The sequence below is a fragment of the Polyodon spathula genome, chromosome 25, assembly GCF_017654505.1.
Source record: "Polyodon spathula isolate WHYD16114869_AA chromosome 25, ASM1765450v1, whole genome shotgun sequence".
Taxonomy (NCBI): Eukaryota; Metazoa; Chordata; class Actinopteri; order Acipenseriformes; family Polyodontidae; genus Polyodon; species Polyodon spathula.
Genome location: NC_054558.1, coordinates 3169009 through 3183994, shown reverse-complemented (window position 1 = coordinate 3183994; position 14986 = coordinate 3169009). Strand labels below are relative to the sequence as shown.

Below are 14986 nucleotides of genomic sequence, written 5' to 3'. Positions count from 1 at the left end.
AACTTAGGGTAATTCACATAGTAGTTACATAAGAAATACACGCGTGCTTGCACACCATTGCAATGTTATTATGCATAGTTACAATGTACTTAATGTGTAAATCTTTTTGTACAATATATTTAAGTACACAAAAGGGTTAGGGTTAGGGTCAGGGTTAGGGTTAAAAAATATATTTCTCTCGTCTGCATTGCTGTAATAGCACCTATTGCAATGGTAAATATTTTAATAGACAGATTTCAGATGGCAAAACAGTTTGTTTTTGGCAGGATTCGCTCATTATGTTACCCTTGACTTATGACATTATTTATTTATTTATTTATTTATTTATGCTCCTGTTATGATGTCTTTTAAGAGCAGTACAACCAACTCTATGGGGTGTGTTTCATTAATCTGAGCGGGGGGGGGGGGATCTTAGCGATGCCACAGAGATCATTTGCAAGCCTATGCATTTTACTGCATGCAGAACGCCAGGGATTGTCCTGTTTAGTGATGAGCATTGTTTGCAACCATCATCATTAAGATCAGTGGGATGCACCCCCTGTCTTCTGTTGTTCATGATAATACATTGCATGCTTTTTTTTTCTGTTGATTGGCGTATGTTTGTGGTCACACAGTCTAAAAAACATGACTAACACTGCAAATAAAAAAAATTAAAAAAGGACATGACCTGTTTACTTTTCTACGGACAAGTTTTCTAGTTCCAATCGCTGACCTGTACTCTACAGCATGTAGATATGTCAGCTACTGAGAGTTCATTGTCTCTTTACACCCAGGACATCCAAAGCGGATGCCAGGGAGCTACCGCCCCCCCCCTGCTGGACAAAGGCCAGTCCTGCGGGTGTCTGCTTGAGCTCACCCTCTGCCTGGCCAGTAGGGGGCCCTGAAGTAGGATGAGGTGTGCGTTTAATTTTGCCTCGCTAATCCACATTATCGCTAGAGCCTCTTTATTCCCCACAAAAAACACAAAGAGCACAAAAGGATTGTTACGCGATGTTTTATTAACCTGATTTAAGAGAATCCACAACTCTCGTCTCATAACTCAGAATCTAGCCTGATAAAATGAACCAAACAGCTAGTTCAATGTAATGACATCCCTTTCAAAATCAGCTGCACTGCTCCTCCCCTCACTGCTCAGTGCAACTCCACCCTGTCTCACTTCCTCCAGTCAACAAGTCAGAGTTAGTAAAGAAATCAGACAATTCTGCCTCCAGGTTAGTCATTTAGATTTGAATTTCCTTCCCAGGACCCCCACAGAGGTCCAGAAGAGTCTACATGTGCTTTGTTATTTGTTGTTGATTATTAGTACAACCAAGAGCTATTTACAATGGCTGAAAAGGAGGAATCAGTCATCCAGAGACCACTGGTTCTCCCCATTGGCCACCTGGTTGATAATTTCCGCCCACCGCTCTCTCTGCTCCTCTGATTCGGCCAGGAAGGAGAGGGTCTGTTTCGATTGGGTGAGCTGGAAGGCACAGCGGTTGTCCCCCGGCAACAGCTTCTTCACCTGGTATCCTAGCAACGGGATGGTGCTCTGGGCCTTCACATCCTGAAAACAGAAACGAGACAGTGAGTGGGCCGCCATTCCTGCGGCTCCCAGCATTTGAAGTAAAGGCTTCCCCTCTCTGAGTGGGATAAACAAACAACATGGCGGCTCCAGCGGGCAGTGACACTTCATTGGGGCTGAAAGGTAGATTTGTTTATGCGCACATATTCCAACTGTGGGTCAGGACAGGGCCAAGCCTTCCTCCTTCATGTGTTTTCAAGCAGCCCTGGTTGGGGTGCCTCTGGTGTTCAGTACCTGCGGTGCAGCGTACATGTAGAGGATCATGGGCTCGTCTCTGGGGATGACAAACCAGCCCCTGGATCCCACCCGACCGCTCTTCTCCAGGACCTGCAGGAAGCTGCACATCAAGCTCCTCCCAGACACCTCGGCAGCTTCTTTCTGAGACCAGGACGAGACCAGAGCGTGTTTCAGATCTGAACAATGTCTACCATTTACTGGTGCCAACAAGCAAACATTACATTCTACATTGAATGTTATATCGTTTAGATACAGTACAAGCCAATATTATTAACAGAGATAGAGAACTGATCAGATTGCCTCAACCCTGGGAGACAGCCTCACACTGATACACTGATCTGGAGGTCTGGGAGCTTCTCTGCCTGTGTCACCTGTATGCCTGGTGTTTATACTCTAGCAGCTCAGAGACTGGGTGTCTACAGTTTTTTTTCTGTTATCTTACTAATTATAATTGTCAGCAACAGCAATGAGTTACTGCACACAGGTGCAACCAACCACACACTACTCTCCTGTAAAAGCTTACTGTGGTTTACTGCATGTCTCCTTCCCCATACATTCCTGCACATGCCTTATCATTCAACATGCTAAACCTAATGCCAAGTGCAGTTGCCTTACTAAACTCTCCTTATGCCCAAGTCACCTCCAACCCACTGGATTTCTGCCCATCACTCGAATGTTTAACAGTTTGCACCCAGCCTCTGCCCTGTCCCACACACAGCAGTCCAGGAGCTGCAAGGCACCAAGCTGCCTGGCTGGCTGGGTGTCTCCTCCAGTACCTCAAGTATGCCTCTCTTCTTGTCTTCCCGCTCTCTGCTCCCTGTCTGCCCCTCCAGGATGCTGCTGCACTCAACGCACACCCTGTTCTGCCTGTACTCGTCGTATTCCAGTGCTGCCTTGTAGTCTGAACACTTCCAGCACACAACCTGCTCGGGAAAGGGAGCCAGTGAAATCACTGCGAGGTGTGGCAAGTCACAGTTACAGGATGATCGTGCTCAACGCTTGTTGCATCCTTGTGTTCCCCCCCGTGGCTTGCTCTTCGCCAGCAAGGTCTAAGCAAGACCGATCATTAAAGTAAAAAATGAAATGCTTCAGTATCAAAGAACAATAGCCCAAGACAATATCAACGTCGTTTCTATTAAACAGCTACACTGGAAAGGAGAGAGGTGTCCCGCGTTCACACAATGGAAACATCTGTGTATGGATTACAGCTGGAGAGACTCTAGCAGACACATACAGGACAATGATTCCTTAAAATGAGGGGCCCCTTTACAAAGGAATTACAAAAATACATCTACGATATATATTGTGATGTATATATTTATCATGCTGTTCCTGTTATTTAAGTGTGAGAGTTCCATTTCTACATGTATGTTTGAGAATATGTTTGTATTGTAAGGTTGCTAGCAGTGTGTGGGCTGGGTGCTCACATAGCCGCAGGCCCGGCAGTGGTGTCGTCTCCTGATGAAGGCGTTGAAAGGCTCTTTGCAGCGCATGCACATGGACACCAGCTTGTCTCGGATCAACTGGGGGGCACGCTTGCCCAGCTCCTGCCTCTCAACCTGCATGGGGAAGCACAGCCAGAACTCAAACACCCGTACAAGCACGAGAACGTCTGCAAAGTCTGGCCCGCCCCTGAAAGGCTCCTCCCCTGCTAGCACGCTGTTTGCCCCAGAGCAACATCTACTGTTTCTATCCCAGTGTTCCAGCTGATAGACCACTCCTGCATTATAACGCAGGATACTGGTGAAGCAGCGTGTGTAAGCAGCAGCACTGGTCCGTGGCTCCCTCTAATCCAGCTGAGAGGGTACTTTCTCTTGCACTCAGCTTGAACAGAGGGAGCGACTGGACACTCAGACACAGACAGTGCAGCAGCCCTCATTGCCACCCCTCACCCACACACACACACACACACGCACACAACACGCAACCACGTTCCTGCACACACTACACCGCACACACCACACACACACACACACCACACACACACACACACACACACACACACACACACACACACACACACACACACACACACACACACACACACACACACACACACACACACACACACACACACACACACACACACACACGCACACACACGCACACACACACACACACACGCACACACACACACACACACACACACACACACACACACACACACACACACACACACACACACACACACACACACACACACACACACACACACACACACACACGTAATGGAAAACAGTAAGGACTTGAACCCGGACCGTGACTTGCTGCAGATCTTGAGCCAGGCTGCTGGTTGCAGCTTTGAAGCTTTCTGTTTTTTTCTCGTTCTGGTCGATCGCTTGCTGACACGCCTGTATGTGTGACAAAAAACAGCAGCCAATCAAAGAAGCAGATAAATAAAGACCAGCCAATGCCAAGTAGGCGTTATAATGCAGCCTATTAATATAAAGCATGCTCGGCAGGAGTTCTAAATGATTCCCAGATTGACAGATTCAATCCTCATTCATCTCTAGAAGCAGTATCATTGATCTGACCTCCTCGACACACCGTTAGCAGATCAGAACAGCACACAGGTGTATTTACCTGTATCCAGGATTGCATCTCCTCCTGAGATCTGCCAACACAAAACAACCAAACCGGGAATTTAATGATTGCAGTTGTGGCTCAGTATAAGAGGCTTCCTTTTAATTTTGTAAAAATACAACTTAAAAATGTCCCAGCACTACATGAAAAACCCTGGTCACCACAGACTGCTCCTAGTGTTCAAATCCAGTAATAAGCGCCATCCTGACCCAATGGGGTCTTATGGTTACTGTTGCTATGGGTTACACAATCGATTCACAGTACCAATGCAAGCTCCTCAGTTGCTATGGGTTACACACTGGATTCACAGTACCAATGCAAGCTCCTCTGTTGCTATGGGTTACACACTGGATTCACAGTACCAATGCAAGCTCCTCAGTTGTTTCTGTAACTGTGCTAGTTTTCCTTTTTCTTGTGTTCCTGGTAATCTGGCAGAAGCTTGCTCACCTGGCCTGCAACTCCAGAGTCCGCAGCTTCCCGGAGACCAGGAACGCGTGGGGGAACTCGACGTCGTTCAGATCTTTCACCTGCAAGGGGCGCAATAGAGAACTGTATTTCAATGGGACGAAAAACCCTGCTGCCTCCCTGCAAGCCTTCGCACTGAAGCTCCTCTCCCTGCCCTGCTTTATCCAGACATCTCTCTCCAGCTTTCACCGGAAAATAACCCTACCCTTCATGTTTCTTGTTTCAGTTCTCTCATTTAATACAATAGCAACAGTGCTTGAATTGAGCTTGTGTAAAGAGCCAGTGCACTGCCTCATGCCTGCCAGTCCTTCCCAGCACAATGTGTATCTAAGCGTGCTACAGTACATGCATGTAGCGGGTAGGAAGCGTGTCACCTGCATGCCGTCCACGTCCAGCCGTGTCCGGATGAAGAAGCGAGCCCCCACCAGGCTGAACTTGGGCACGCAGTACAGCAGCATGTTGTTAAACTGTAAGACAGCAGGGGGAGGGAGGGGGGTGTAACCACTGGGAAAATGGGACTCTTTAAATAATGCCTGAATGCAGCCTGGGCTTTATCACTCACCAGGAAGATGTGGCGCTCTTTGAGGCTGACGCTGCGGAAGGAGATTTTCAGGATGGGACCCTCTTTGATGAGCTTGTTGGAGGGGTCCACCATCTCTTCTTCCATCCCCAGCATCTCGTAGACCTCCCACAACTTCTCCAGACGCTCCTGCCCAACACACACACACAGGCACACACACACACACACACACACGCACGCACGCACGCACACACACACACACACACACACACACATAGTTACACACAGTCTTAGTTAAAAAAGATATCATTTAGGGAACTGTTACCAGTGGCTATGTAATGCTATCAGTTATGAAATGAACAATGAATATACAATGAACTGTTCAAATGAATTCTTTGCTACCAGATGCTGTAGGAATGTTATAATTCATATCATTGCATGATTCATATACAGATCCCTGAACTAACGTCTTACCAAAAAACAGGGGCATGGCTGGGATCTCCTTACACTTTATAGATGTTTGAAAGAGTGTGTAAAATGTGTTAATAATGCATTACAATGTATTAAATGCAGTAACGGCGTTGGCAAATCCCTTAGAAATATTGAATACATCTCATTTCGATGAAGTCAGTCATACTGTAGAGTCAAAATGATACGGTAGGTATCACAAACCAAGGCTGTGCTGTGCTGTTTTAGGAATTACACCCAGTTTTAAAACAGGCTAATGATTCTGTGGTGATATCCTGCAAACTTGCTGTGCACAGCTCCCTGACCTGCGTTCTGCACTCCTTCAGCACCGGCTGCTCCAACCTTTGGACTTCTCCTTTCTGAACTCGCTCTTAGTTAAAACAGAAAGCAACGTTTTGCAAAGCAGAAGCAGTGAGCCAAACCCACTTCTGAATTCCCCTTCGCAGCGACCCTGTTCTCAAAGCAACAAAAAAGATTTTACCATATCAGCGATCGCAGCGTTGGAATGCTTCGCGGCTTCAAAGATGATCTCCAGGGACTCTAAAAACAAAGTAATCACATTTTAACTGAAGTGCTTGAAGTCACAATCACTTTAAGATGTTGTTATTTGCAAAGTGCATGCGCTCCCTATTCACAGGCTGTTGTAATTGCACTTGATATATATAAGGGACAGTGCGATCCAGTGTTGAGCAGCTGGTCGCATGAGGCGGGACTGTGCTGTTCTTACTCTCGGAGTCTGCCCTGTCCGGTGATCCCGGGGGCAGCTTCTTCAGATAGTCCTTGAGCAGCATCTCGTATCGCGGGACCCGCTGCACGGGCTCCAGCATGTGGTGCTGGAGAGTCAGGTTACCGCATGCCTCGCGCTTCTGCAAGATCAGAGCAAAAAGAACAAGGATGTGCTCTGCTCTCCCCATGGCTCTCACTGCCCTTGCTGCACGTTTTGTTTGAAGGGTTTGCATGCTCATACTGAGCCTCTGAGATTAGGCTGACAATATGCCCTGCATAGAAAAAAAAAATCTATATTGTTTATAGCTTTTTTTTAGTAACATTGTGCATAGACGGTCATCAAATGATGTCAACTATGAACTGACGTGCGCATGTCATTTTTCAAGCTGACTGCAAGTCATTCTACCAGTCAGCCTGCAGGGGGAGCCGATGGCACACCTGTATATCCAGGACGATCTCCTCAAAGCGCGGAGACTTCTCCATCCAGGTGGTGATGAGGTCCATGGCCCTGTCGAAGCAGCACACGTACTGCCCGTACATCTTCAGGAAGGGGGCCACCTTCTGCAGGATGTCCCCTATCCGCGGGTTCGACCCCCTGCAAGGGAGAGCAAGATTCTTCATCACTGATCAGGGGGCTGGGCAGCAGTGGAGCAGAACACTCTACATTCCCTTTTAATCAATTCCCACAGAGCACTGATCAAAATCACAATTAGCAGTAGTACTCTGTTAAAATGAGCATCTCACCGTGGCAAGAGATTACTTCAATTGAAGTCACTGAAGTCGTTTAAATTGGCTTCAAATGAATGCAGCAATCACAGCGATTGTTATGCCTCTAAAATTCCACTTTCAAGTCCTTCAAAGGAACTGGAATTAGAATTGGGAATTTTAAAAAGGAATTTGCAATGGAATGGGCTGGAAGGGCAAAGATTGCCCACTCCCTGCTTTGTGTCCATTAGACAGCATTGAAGGGCTTGTTAAAACCAGTCAGTGTTTGAACCTGAAGCCTGGCTGGCTCAGGGGACCCAGGACTGGGATTCAGCCTGCCTGCTCTCATAGAACCCTCACCAGTCATCCATGCGCCTCTGCAGCTCGGGCAGGAAGAACTGCTGGTGGAACTGGAAGACCGAGGAGATGTTGGAGAAGATCTGCTTCACAACGTCTTCAGGGAATGAGTTGCCCGACCGAGCCTCCTTCAGCAGCTCAGCGTAAAACACCTGCGAGGCACACAGCGTACAGGCTGTAGAAACAGCATCCTGCCCCTCTGCTTTCAGGGACAGAGCGCTGTCCTCCAGGGAGCAACATGCTTCTCCCTGTTCTTCTGTCTTTGTTAACCCATCTCAGAGTTAACTCATAATGGCTTTAACATACAATATGCTACGAAGGTGGACAGTCCAATCAATGACCATGTTGAGGGACTGTAGTCCAAGGATTAACACTGATAGAGGATGACATCTTGGTCTGTCTGAGAGCACAACAGAGTGGACAGACATACAGACAGACAGACAGACAGACAGACAGAATGTATGTTTTTCTGTCACACACTGCCACAGAACAGCAACTGCCCCACCAGGCACAAGCAGTTAGTGTACAATATATTCAACCCTGACCTGGTCTAGTAAATGTAGCCGGCTGACGTAAGCCTTCTCTGTGTCTAGCAGCTCCTTGGCAATCTTGAACAGCTTCTCTTCAACAGTCTCCTGAGGACAGAGATATGTTACTGTCCCACAAGGGGTCCCTCAGTGATCTCCACTGGCAGTGCAGCGGCTCTGCCACAGCAACGCCATGGTTATGTACTAAAGGAATCTCGTGATGCGCTAGTATTACTGTAGTATTGGTTTTGTAAGTCATGGATAATCTTTGCTAAGGGCAGCTACAATAGTATAAGGCCGCCGTTGGTAGAAATACACAACAGTGGTAGCATTCTCACGTTTTCACACTGGTATCACACTGGTATTAACCCATGCGCAGAGGCAATCCATTGCAGTGCCACACTGTATCTGTGCCAGGCACCTCAAAATACATCGTGTTATCATTGCTGGGAACGCTGTGCTAACGGTTCTGCTAGTTTGTTTTTTTTTTTTTTTTTTTTGCAAAAAAGAAAAATTATATATATATATCACTCGTGTATAAATAATGTGAAGACGCAAAAATACCCGAGAAGACGTTTGATACAGATCTAGTCATTACAACCCCCAGTGCTGTCATATACAGCAGGGAAGCAGGAATTATAAAAGAGGAACGTCCTCAGCAGCCACTGCCTGAATAAACAGAGAAGGCAACTCAGATTAGCCTGGGAAACGACAGCAGCAGAAACCCTATTGAGCAAACACCTGAAACCGGACACGTATGTATGTATATATGTATATATGTATATATATATGCAGTTTTTGCTCAGTGCATGCCTTAGATAACCGGTAACACAGTATCAATTACGGAAAACCAGTTTCAAAATGAAACGGGAACCAGTTATACTGAAGTCATTAGTAAGCTGGGGATCATACAGCCCTGTTTCAAAAGGCTCCCCGTGATTCTACTTTTACCTTCTTTTCCTCCTTGACGGTCTCCTTCTCCTCCGGCTCCTCCAGCGCTGGCTTCACCTCTCTCTGGATCAGCCTCTGGGTGGAGTGGCGTTTGCGAAAGGAATGCATTCTTTTCCATGTCAAATCTCTGCTGGCCCCGGGGGGCTCTGTGTTGTCCGAGGGCTTGCGCACTTTCCGGGCTGTCGGGGGGCTGTGCCGGGGGCCCCTGGAGTCCTCGCCGTGCTTCCTCTGCGGTGTCTCTCTGTTCTGTTCTCGCTGGGGCCAGTGCTCTGGGTTGGCAGGTCTGGTTGCCTGCAGCCGCGCCCCTGGTGGCATTAGGGCTTGAGGCTTAGCCAGCTTCCACTGATCCTCATCTGTCCTGGATCTGAAACTTAAACAGGCAAGATGAGCGACCGCAGGGCAACTGTTTTGTGTACTTACATATGCACAATAACATTTCCAGTGTACTTGTATTTAATAAGTAACTCTTATGTAACTACACTGAGACACTAAATGGAAAGTGTTACCCAAAATCTGTCATACAGGTCAATGAGCAAAAACCCAGACTGAAGGGACCCACCTTCCGCCTTCGAACCTGGAAACCATGTCAGAGACAGTCATTCGATTCCGGGGGTCCTCCTTCTCCATCTCCAGCGTTCACGCGATCTCTGCTAGTCACAATAGCCACCTGGGCAATCTATATTCCTCACAGGGCAATCTATATTCCTCACAGGGCAATCTATATTCCTCACAGGGCAATCTATATTCCTCTGTGCAAACGAAGATGTTGATTCTGCATCTGCTGCTGCACAGAGTCTGTTGGAAGTGGTTAGGTGAGTGGAATGGAGCTGTTTTATATCAGAACTAACCACAGCAAGAAGAGGAAGTTAACTATGGGGGGGCACTTTAGATATAAATATATCAACGGCGCTGCACCGTCTGTTGCTCCCTCTGCAGTGTTTTCAGTGTGTTGTGTTTATGTATTTAATTTTTTATTTGTTCGCGTTTATATTTTGCATTTCATATAACTGACCCTGTGACACGCACAAACAGACAATGGCTTGTTCTAAGGCAGCGTGAAGTACGGAAGACACACCCGCATTTACCACCCCTGTCCTGCACTGGCATGTACCGGGCAGCGCTGCCATGCGTGCCCACGGCCACTGCGACTGCGGTCAATGCTGCCCCCTACTGGTGCGACGAAGTCATTAGATTTCATTTCTGTAATGGTTTAAAAGTGAAGGTGTTTGATATATATATATATATATATACACACACACACACACACACACACACAATGTTCACAGTTAGCGAATATTCGCTATGCGAGGAGATTGTTCTCCACCGTGTCACGTGTTAGTTTGTTTAAGTTGCTGTCTATCATGTGACAGGGGTGTATTTTTTTTTTCCCCTTTCCCAAGCAGGCCCAGCCAAGACGCCTTCCCTTCGGTATCCCTTTGGAGATGGTAGAGAGATGAGCCACCCCCGTAAGGAGAGAAGAGGGGTCCCCGCGGCTGGCGTCTCTACGGTCGACATGGACACGGCGGTGGTGATTCTGGGGGCCGGGGTGACAGTCCTCACTCACCCGCTGCTGTACGTGAAACTGCTCATCCAGGTAGGTCTGTGTGAAAGTAACGTTGAGGGGGGCGTTGGAACAGATCTGAATTTATTGCAGACATGATTTACAGGACACAGCAGCTAATAGAGGAGACGGGAGCAGCACTAGCGGCCTGTGCCTGCACTGTGCATGTCAGAGATGGACCAGGGAGGGCTAGCGAGACTGTGGGTTTATCACGCTGAGCTCCGAGGCTGTGTTCGGGACACGACTGTGGTCTTTTCCTGTGGATATGTGGCCGGGCAGCCGGAACAGAATCTAGTCACATATGTACCTTAACCCAAATATTAACCGAAACCCCACACTCGTTAAAAACATCCATGAATTAAGCTAGAAGCTGTATTGCGTGCCATGCTTACGTGTAGTAGGGGTAGGATATTTACACTGATGCACAGCTGGGATGGGACTAAGACTCCTGCTGCATAGCAGTTTCACCCATTCCAGGTTTTATTATGAGCCTGACCAGCCACCCTGTATAGGTAACAAGCTCGGGTGTGGATCACACTGCTATGGAATGGGAGTCTTGTTTACAGCACTGAAACTGGATATAATTACCAGTATGCAAATGCCTGTAGCGTAATAAAAATGACAGTGTCACGGCCAGCAGAAGATCATAGCAGCGCAAGCCTGGTTGTTGAGTGTCTGTGAAGCTCCAGGCTGGAGTCCGATACAGTTAGGAATGTTGTTTTTTTCTTCCCCCAGGAATGTGTGTGAGGAGTTTGATTGACATGAGAAACCGTTCACTCAGGACTTGGTCCCTCCTTCCAGCTACGCTGACCAATCTCCTTATGCGTTGCCACTCTGATTTTCTCTCTAGGATAGGGAATGCAAACAGCAACCTGGGAATCTTGAGTGCCACCTGCTGGCGCTAATCCGTACAGCAGGGAGATTGGGCGCTCCGCATTCCGGCATGACTGTTTACTGCAAAAAGGGTCTCATTGTTCTTTGCAGATGGGCCACAAACCTCAGCCACCGACCGCAGGCAGCAACCTGTTTGGGAGGAAGGTTCTGTACCTGCCAGGGTTTTTCTCCTATGGTGGGTTCCCTGGCCACAGGGTTATATAGTGGAGATTCCCATACGTACTTGCATGTGGAAAACCGTTTTATGTTATAGGGATGAAACTTGGTAAGGACATTCTGTAGCACTATTGAGAGAGGCACAATCGGGGGATATGTGTTAAGATTCCAGTTGAATTTTACAAAAAAAAAAAAGCTACTGTTAAATCACACGAAAGAGAATAAATGCCCATTGGTTTGTGTCTTCCTGTTTGTAGCCAGGTATATAGTCCGTGTGGATGGGAAGTGGGGTCTGTTCAGAGGCCTTTCTCCCCGAATTGTGTCCAGCACTGTCTCCACTGTGGTGCGCAGCCGAATCAAACAGGTACCATGCATATTCACCCCCCAGTACTGCAGCGGGGTCACCCTTAACCAGCCCTGCCACAGCTCCGGTCCGCCTATTCCAGTCCGGGTCTTGAGTTGAGCAATTCACATGTGATACAATACCACTGTGTTTCCAGCCCAGCCCCCAAAGCCAGCGTGCACAGAGATTTCCACTGGGGGTGTCCTGCTTGTATTCCACAGGTCACTCCGATCCCAGACATGGAGCACGTGTCCAACAAGGACGATATCAAGACGTCCCTCAGGAAGGTTGTCAGAGAGGTGAGACACCAGGAAACAATTTCCAGCCCTTCGTAGTTGAACCAATTAAACCTTTATCCAGGCCTTGAGCAGTTCATTGTTTCAAATCTGGGCAGTGGACTTGATAGCGGCACATTACTCAAGGAATTGACAGTACTTGCGGTTTGCCTGTAGAGGGCAGTGTTGTACATCATCAGAATAATCTGCTGGTAGTGGCAGTCCCTGTGTTTTGCCACTAGAGGGCAGTGTTTCACTTTCTGAATTACCTCCCTGCTGTGTTGCAGACCTCGCACGACATGGTGGTGCAGTGCGTGGCTCGGATAGTCACCCCAGTTCTGGGTAATGCTGTTACCTGTGCAAGCATTGCCTTCGCAGTTCTGCAGAACAGGACGTCTGCGTTTATTATCTGACAAAGCCAGCAATTTGAGTCCAAATGGGAAGCATGTAAGCTTAGTATAAAATGTTTTACTGAAATAAGCGTTGCGCTCTGAGATATTGAGGCATCGTTTGGGGTAAATGTTTGAAAGAGAACGTTTGAAACGGTTTCTCAGCTTTGCCAGTCAGCGTTTAAACAGCAGTGTTTGTTTTGTTCCAGTGATTTCTGTCTGGTGCATGGCGCAGTTTGTTGGGAGAGAAATGAGGTACAGGTAAATCAGTGTGCCTCAGTGAATTGGGAGGGGGGATACGCTCCTCTGCTTTCCAGTCCTTTAGATGAAGCGCAGCTCCCAGCTTCCTGCTAACCTTGACTCCCTTTGTTTCCATTGACAGCGGCTTGTTCAGCTCCGTCGCGGAAATCTTTCGACAGGAAGGGATCGCAGGTTTCTTTGTGTGAGTTTCACTAAAACTTCCAGCCTTTGTAACTTTCAACAGCCGATTTCCATCCAGACCGTTTACCACGTCACGCTCGCTGTGTGGCGGACTTTCACTTTCATCACTGCTTCTGCCCACGCTATTGACAGCCCTGTCGTAGAGATCTACCTTCACAGGAATGCGTGCTCCGAGCCCCCTTCCTAAACTACAGTGAGGTGTCGTTTTAATGAGCCTGATTTGAATTTAAGGCTGGAGAACAATGTTTTAGCCCCACCCTAGTGATGTCATGAGAGTGAAGGCACCATGTTTTGCATTATTCACAGTGTGGGATCTGATACAAATTGTAACACAGGATCCTCCCAGCGTGGCTCTTACTGGAGTTCATTAAGAACAGCTTTGCACCAGCACCTAGTCAAAGCATGTGTCTGCTACGTGCAGGGTCCCTCGCTTGAACCACATCACATGCATCCTCACCGTGAGTTCCACGGCTCTTCTTGTGCCTGTGCCTGCACCCTCTGTAGAAACCTTTATTCCATCACATGGTGCTAATGACTCATCAGCCACACATGGAGTAAACACCTTGCTTGCTTTGTTTGCTTCCCAGGACAGTAGAGTGCCCTGCCTGTATTAGCACACCTTAAAGGAATGCTAACCAGATGAACACACGCAGGCACTGTGTGCATAATTATACCAGGTTAAGCTTCCTATCTGTGTATCTGTTTTATAATGCGTACATGTTTGGTTTTGGCAGGGTGACTTCTTGAAACAGAGTTCACACAAACTGTATATCCACTCGTGACCGGAGCGGATAGAATCGCTCGTCCCCCTTTGTTGTAAAGCCTCTCTCCGTTTCTCTCCAGGGTCAGTTGTTTCGAGGGTCCAGCTTCCTCTTCCGATGCGTTCCACTGGAGAGGGCAGCTTTAGCAGTGGAGTGACCCCCCCCCCCCCCCCCCCCCCCCGCCCCGGCTGAGTCGAGGCTTCACAGGAGCATGGCACCTCGTTCATGACATGAGAACAGCACTGTCAACAGCTAGAAACATTTCAACAGGAGCATTCTGCTGTCGGTGGATTCCAGCTGTCTGACTTTCTTTGTGTTGTGATGATGTTGTTATGTCGTTATTGAAAGGACAGGGCGGTTTCTTCAAAGCTGCAGGTCTTTCTTTTCTGTGTTGTTTTTGTTTTATTCTATCTGGGTTCATTCTGTTGTCTTTGTTTCATGCCTGTTTCAGGACAGTAACGTTAAACTCGGAGGCGGGTCATTTTGATTTGAAACCAGATTGCTTTCATAATGTTACACGCAACAACTGTTTTTAGAGGATCATGAACTTAAAAAGTTAAAAACAAACCAAACGTTATATTTTTAAGCTTGTACTTTATCTGTTAAGATCCTTTAAGCTTTTGGTGCAGGGGTTCCCATTGGATAAAGACGGCAATGACGAGAACACATTCTTAATAACCCTAACCAAGAACAGTTAACAAGTTTCACCTATCTTTTCAGCTCTCACAGGTTCCAAACTGGTCATGTATTGATTGGACCAGGGACACTAACATTTACATCCCAAGGTCCAGACACCGTGTTTGCATGCTTCTCTGTGCAACACTGTTAATTGGATGATGTCATTACCTTCACACTCCACAGTATGTAGTGTGCGCTGTGTAGGAGTGACAGCCCATGAAATGAGAATGGGATAGTAGAATGGCTGGTAACACACCGCGGGTCGGCTCGGATAAATCCAGGGGCTGTTTAGTTTTTGGCCCGTGCAGGGTTATTTGGGGAATGGCCCCCTCACATTGCAGCAGTGCTAAAACTGTCTCATTAATGTATTAGCATAACCCCCTTC

At 47.5% G+C, this 14986-nt stretch overlaps 2 protein-coding genes across 2 annotated transcripts; one reads left to right on the top strand and one right to left on the bottom strand.

Annotated features, from left to right (window-relative positions):
* Positions 1–992: 992 nt before the first annotated feature.
* On the bottom strand, positions 993–10359 carry LOC121299543 (FYVE, RhoGEF and PH domain-containing protein 2-like). The gene is made up of 16 exons (XM_041227325.1): positions 9663–10359; positions 9104–9467; positions 8171–8260; positions 7629–7777; positions 7002–7158; positions 6565–6703; positions 6319–6377; positions 5412–5558; positions 5224–5316; positions 4832–4911; positions 4385–4415; positions 4060–4152; positions 3229–3360; positions 2578–2724; positions 1799–1942; positions 993–1546 (listed from the first exon to the last, which is right to left on the bottom strand). The coding sequence occupies exons 1-16, from the start codon at positions 9728–9730 to the stop codon at positions 1343–1345; spliced, it is 2097 nt and encodes a 698-aa protein (XP_041083259.1). The 5' UTR covers positions 9731–10359; the 3' UTR covers positions 993–1342.
* A 113-nt stretch (positions 10360–10472) lies between these two features.
* On the top strand, positions 10473–13209 carry LOC121299545 (mitochondrial carrier homolog 1-like). The gene is made up of 4 exons (XM_041227326.1): positions 10473–10697; positions 11649–11733; positions 11972–12078; positions 12279–13209. The coding sequence occupies exons 1-4, from the start codon at positions 10557–10559 to the stop codon at positions 12390–12392; spliced, it is 447 nt and encodes a 148-aa protein (XP_041083260.1). The 5' UTR covers positions 10473–10556; the 3' UTR covers positions 12393–13209.
* Positions 13210–14986: the final 1777 nt, after the last annotated feature.

Coding starts and splice junctions, on each gene's coding strand:
- LOC121299543 (XM_041227325.1), bottom strand. CDS start 9,730: ATGGAGAAGGAGGACCCCCGGAATCGAATGACTGTCTCTGACATGGTT. Junction 6,378..6,564: donor GGACAGGGCAGACTCCGAGA/GTAAGAACAGCA, acceptor CTTTGTTTTTAG/AGTCCCTGGAGATCATCTTT. Junction 4,416..4,831: donor ACTCTGGAGTTGCAGGCCAG/GTGAGCAAGCTT, acceptor TTGTGTTGGCAG/ATCTCAGGAGGAGATGCAAT.
- LOC121299545 (XM_041227326.1), top strand. CDS start 10,557: ATGAGCCACCCCCGTAAGGAGAGAAGAGGGGTCCCCGCGGCTGGCGTC. Junction 11,734..11,971: donor GCCAGGGTTTTTCTCCTATG/GTGGGTTCCCTG, acceptor TCCTGTTTGTAG/CCAGGTATATAGTCCGTGTG. Junction 12,079..12,278: donor TGCGCAGCCGAATCAAACAG/GTACCATGCATA, acceptor TGTATTCCACAG/GTCACTCCGATCCCAGACAT.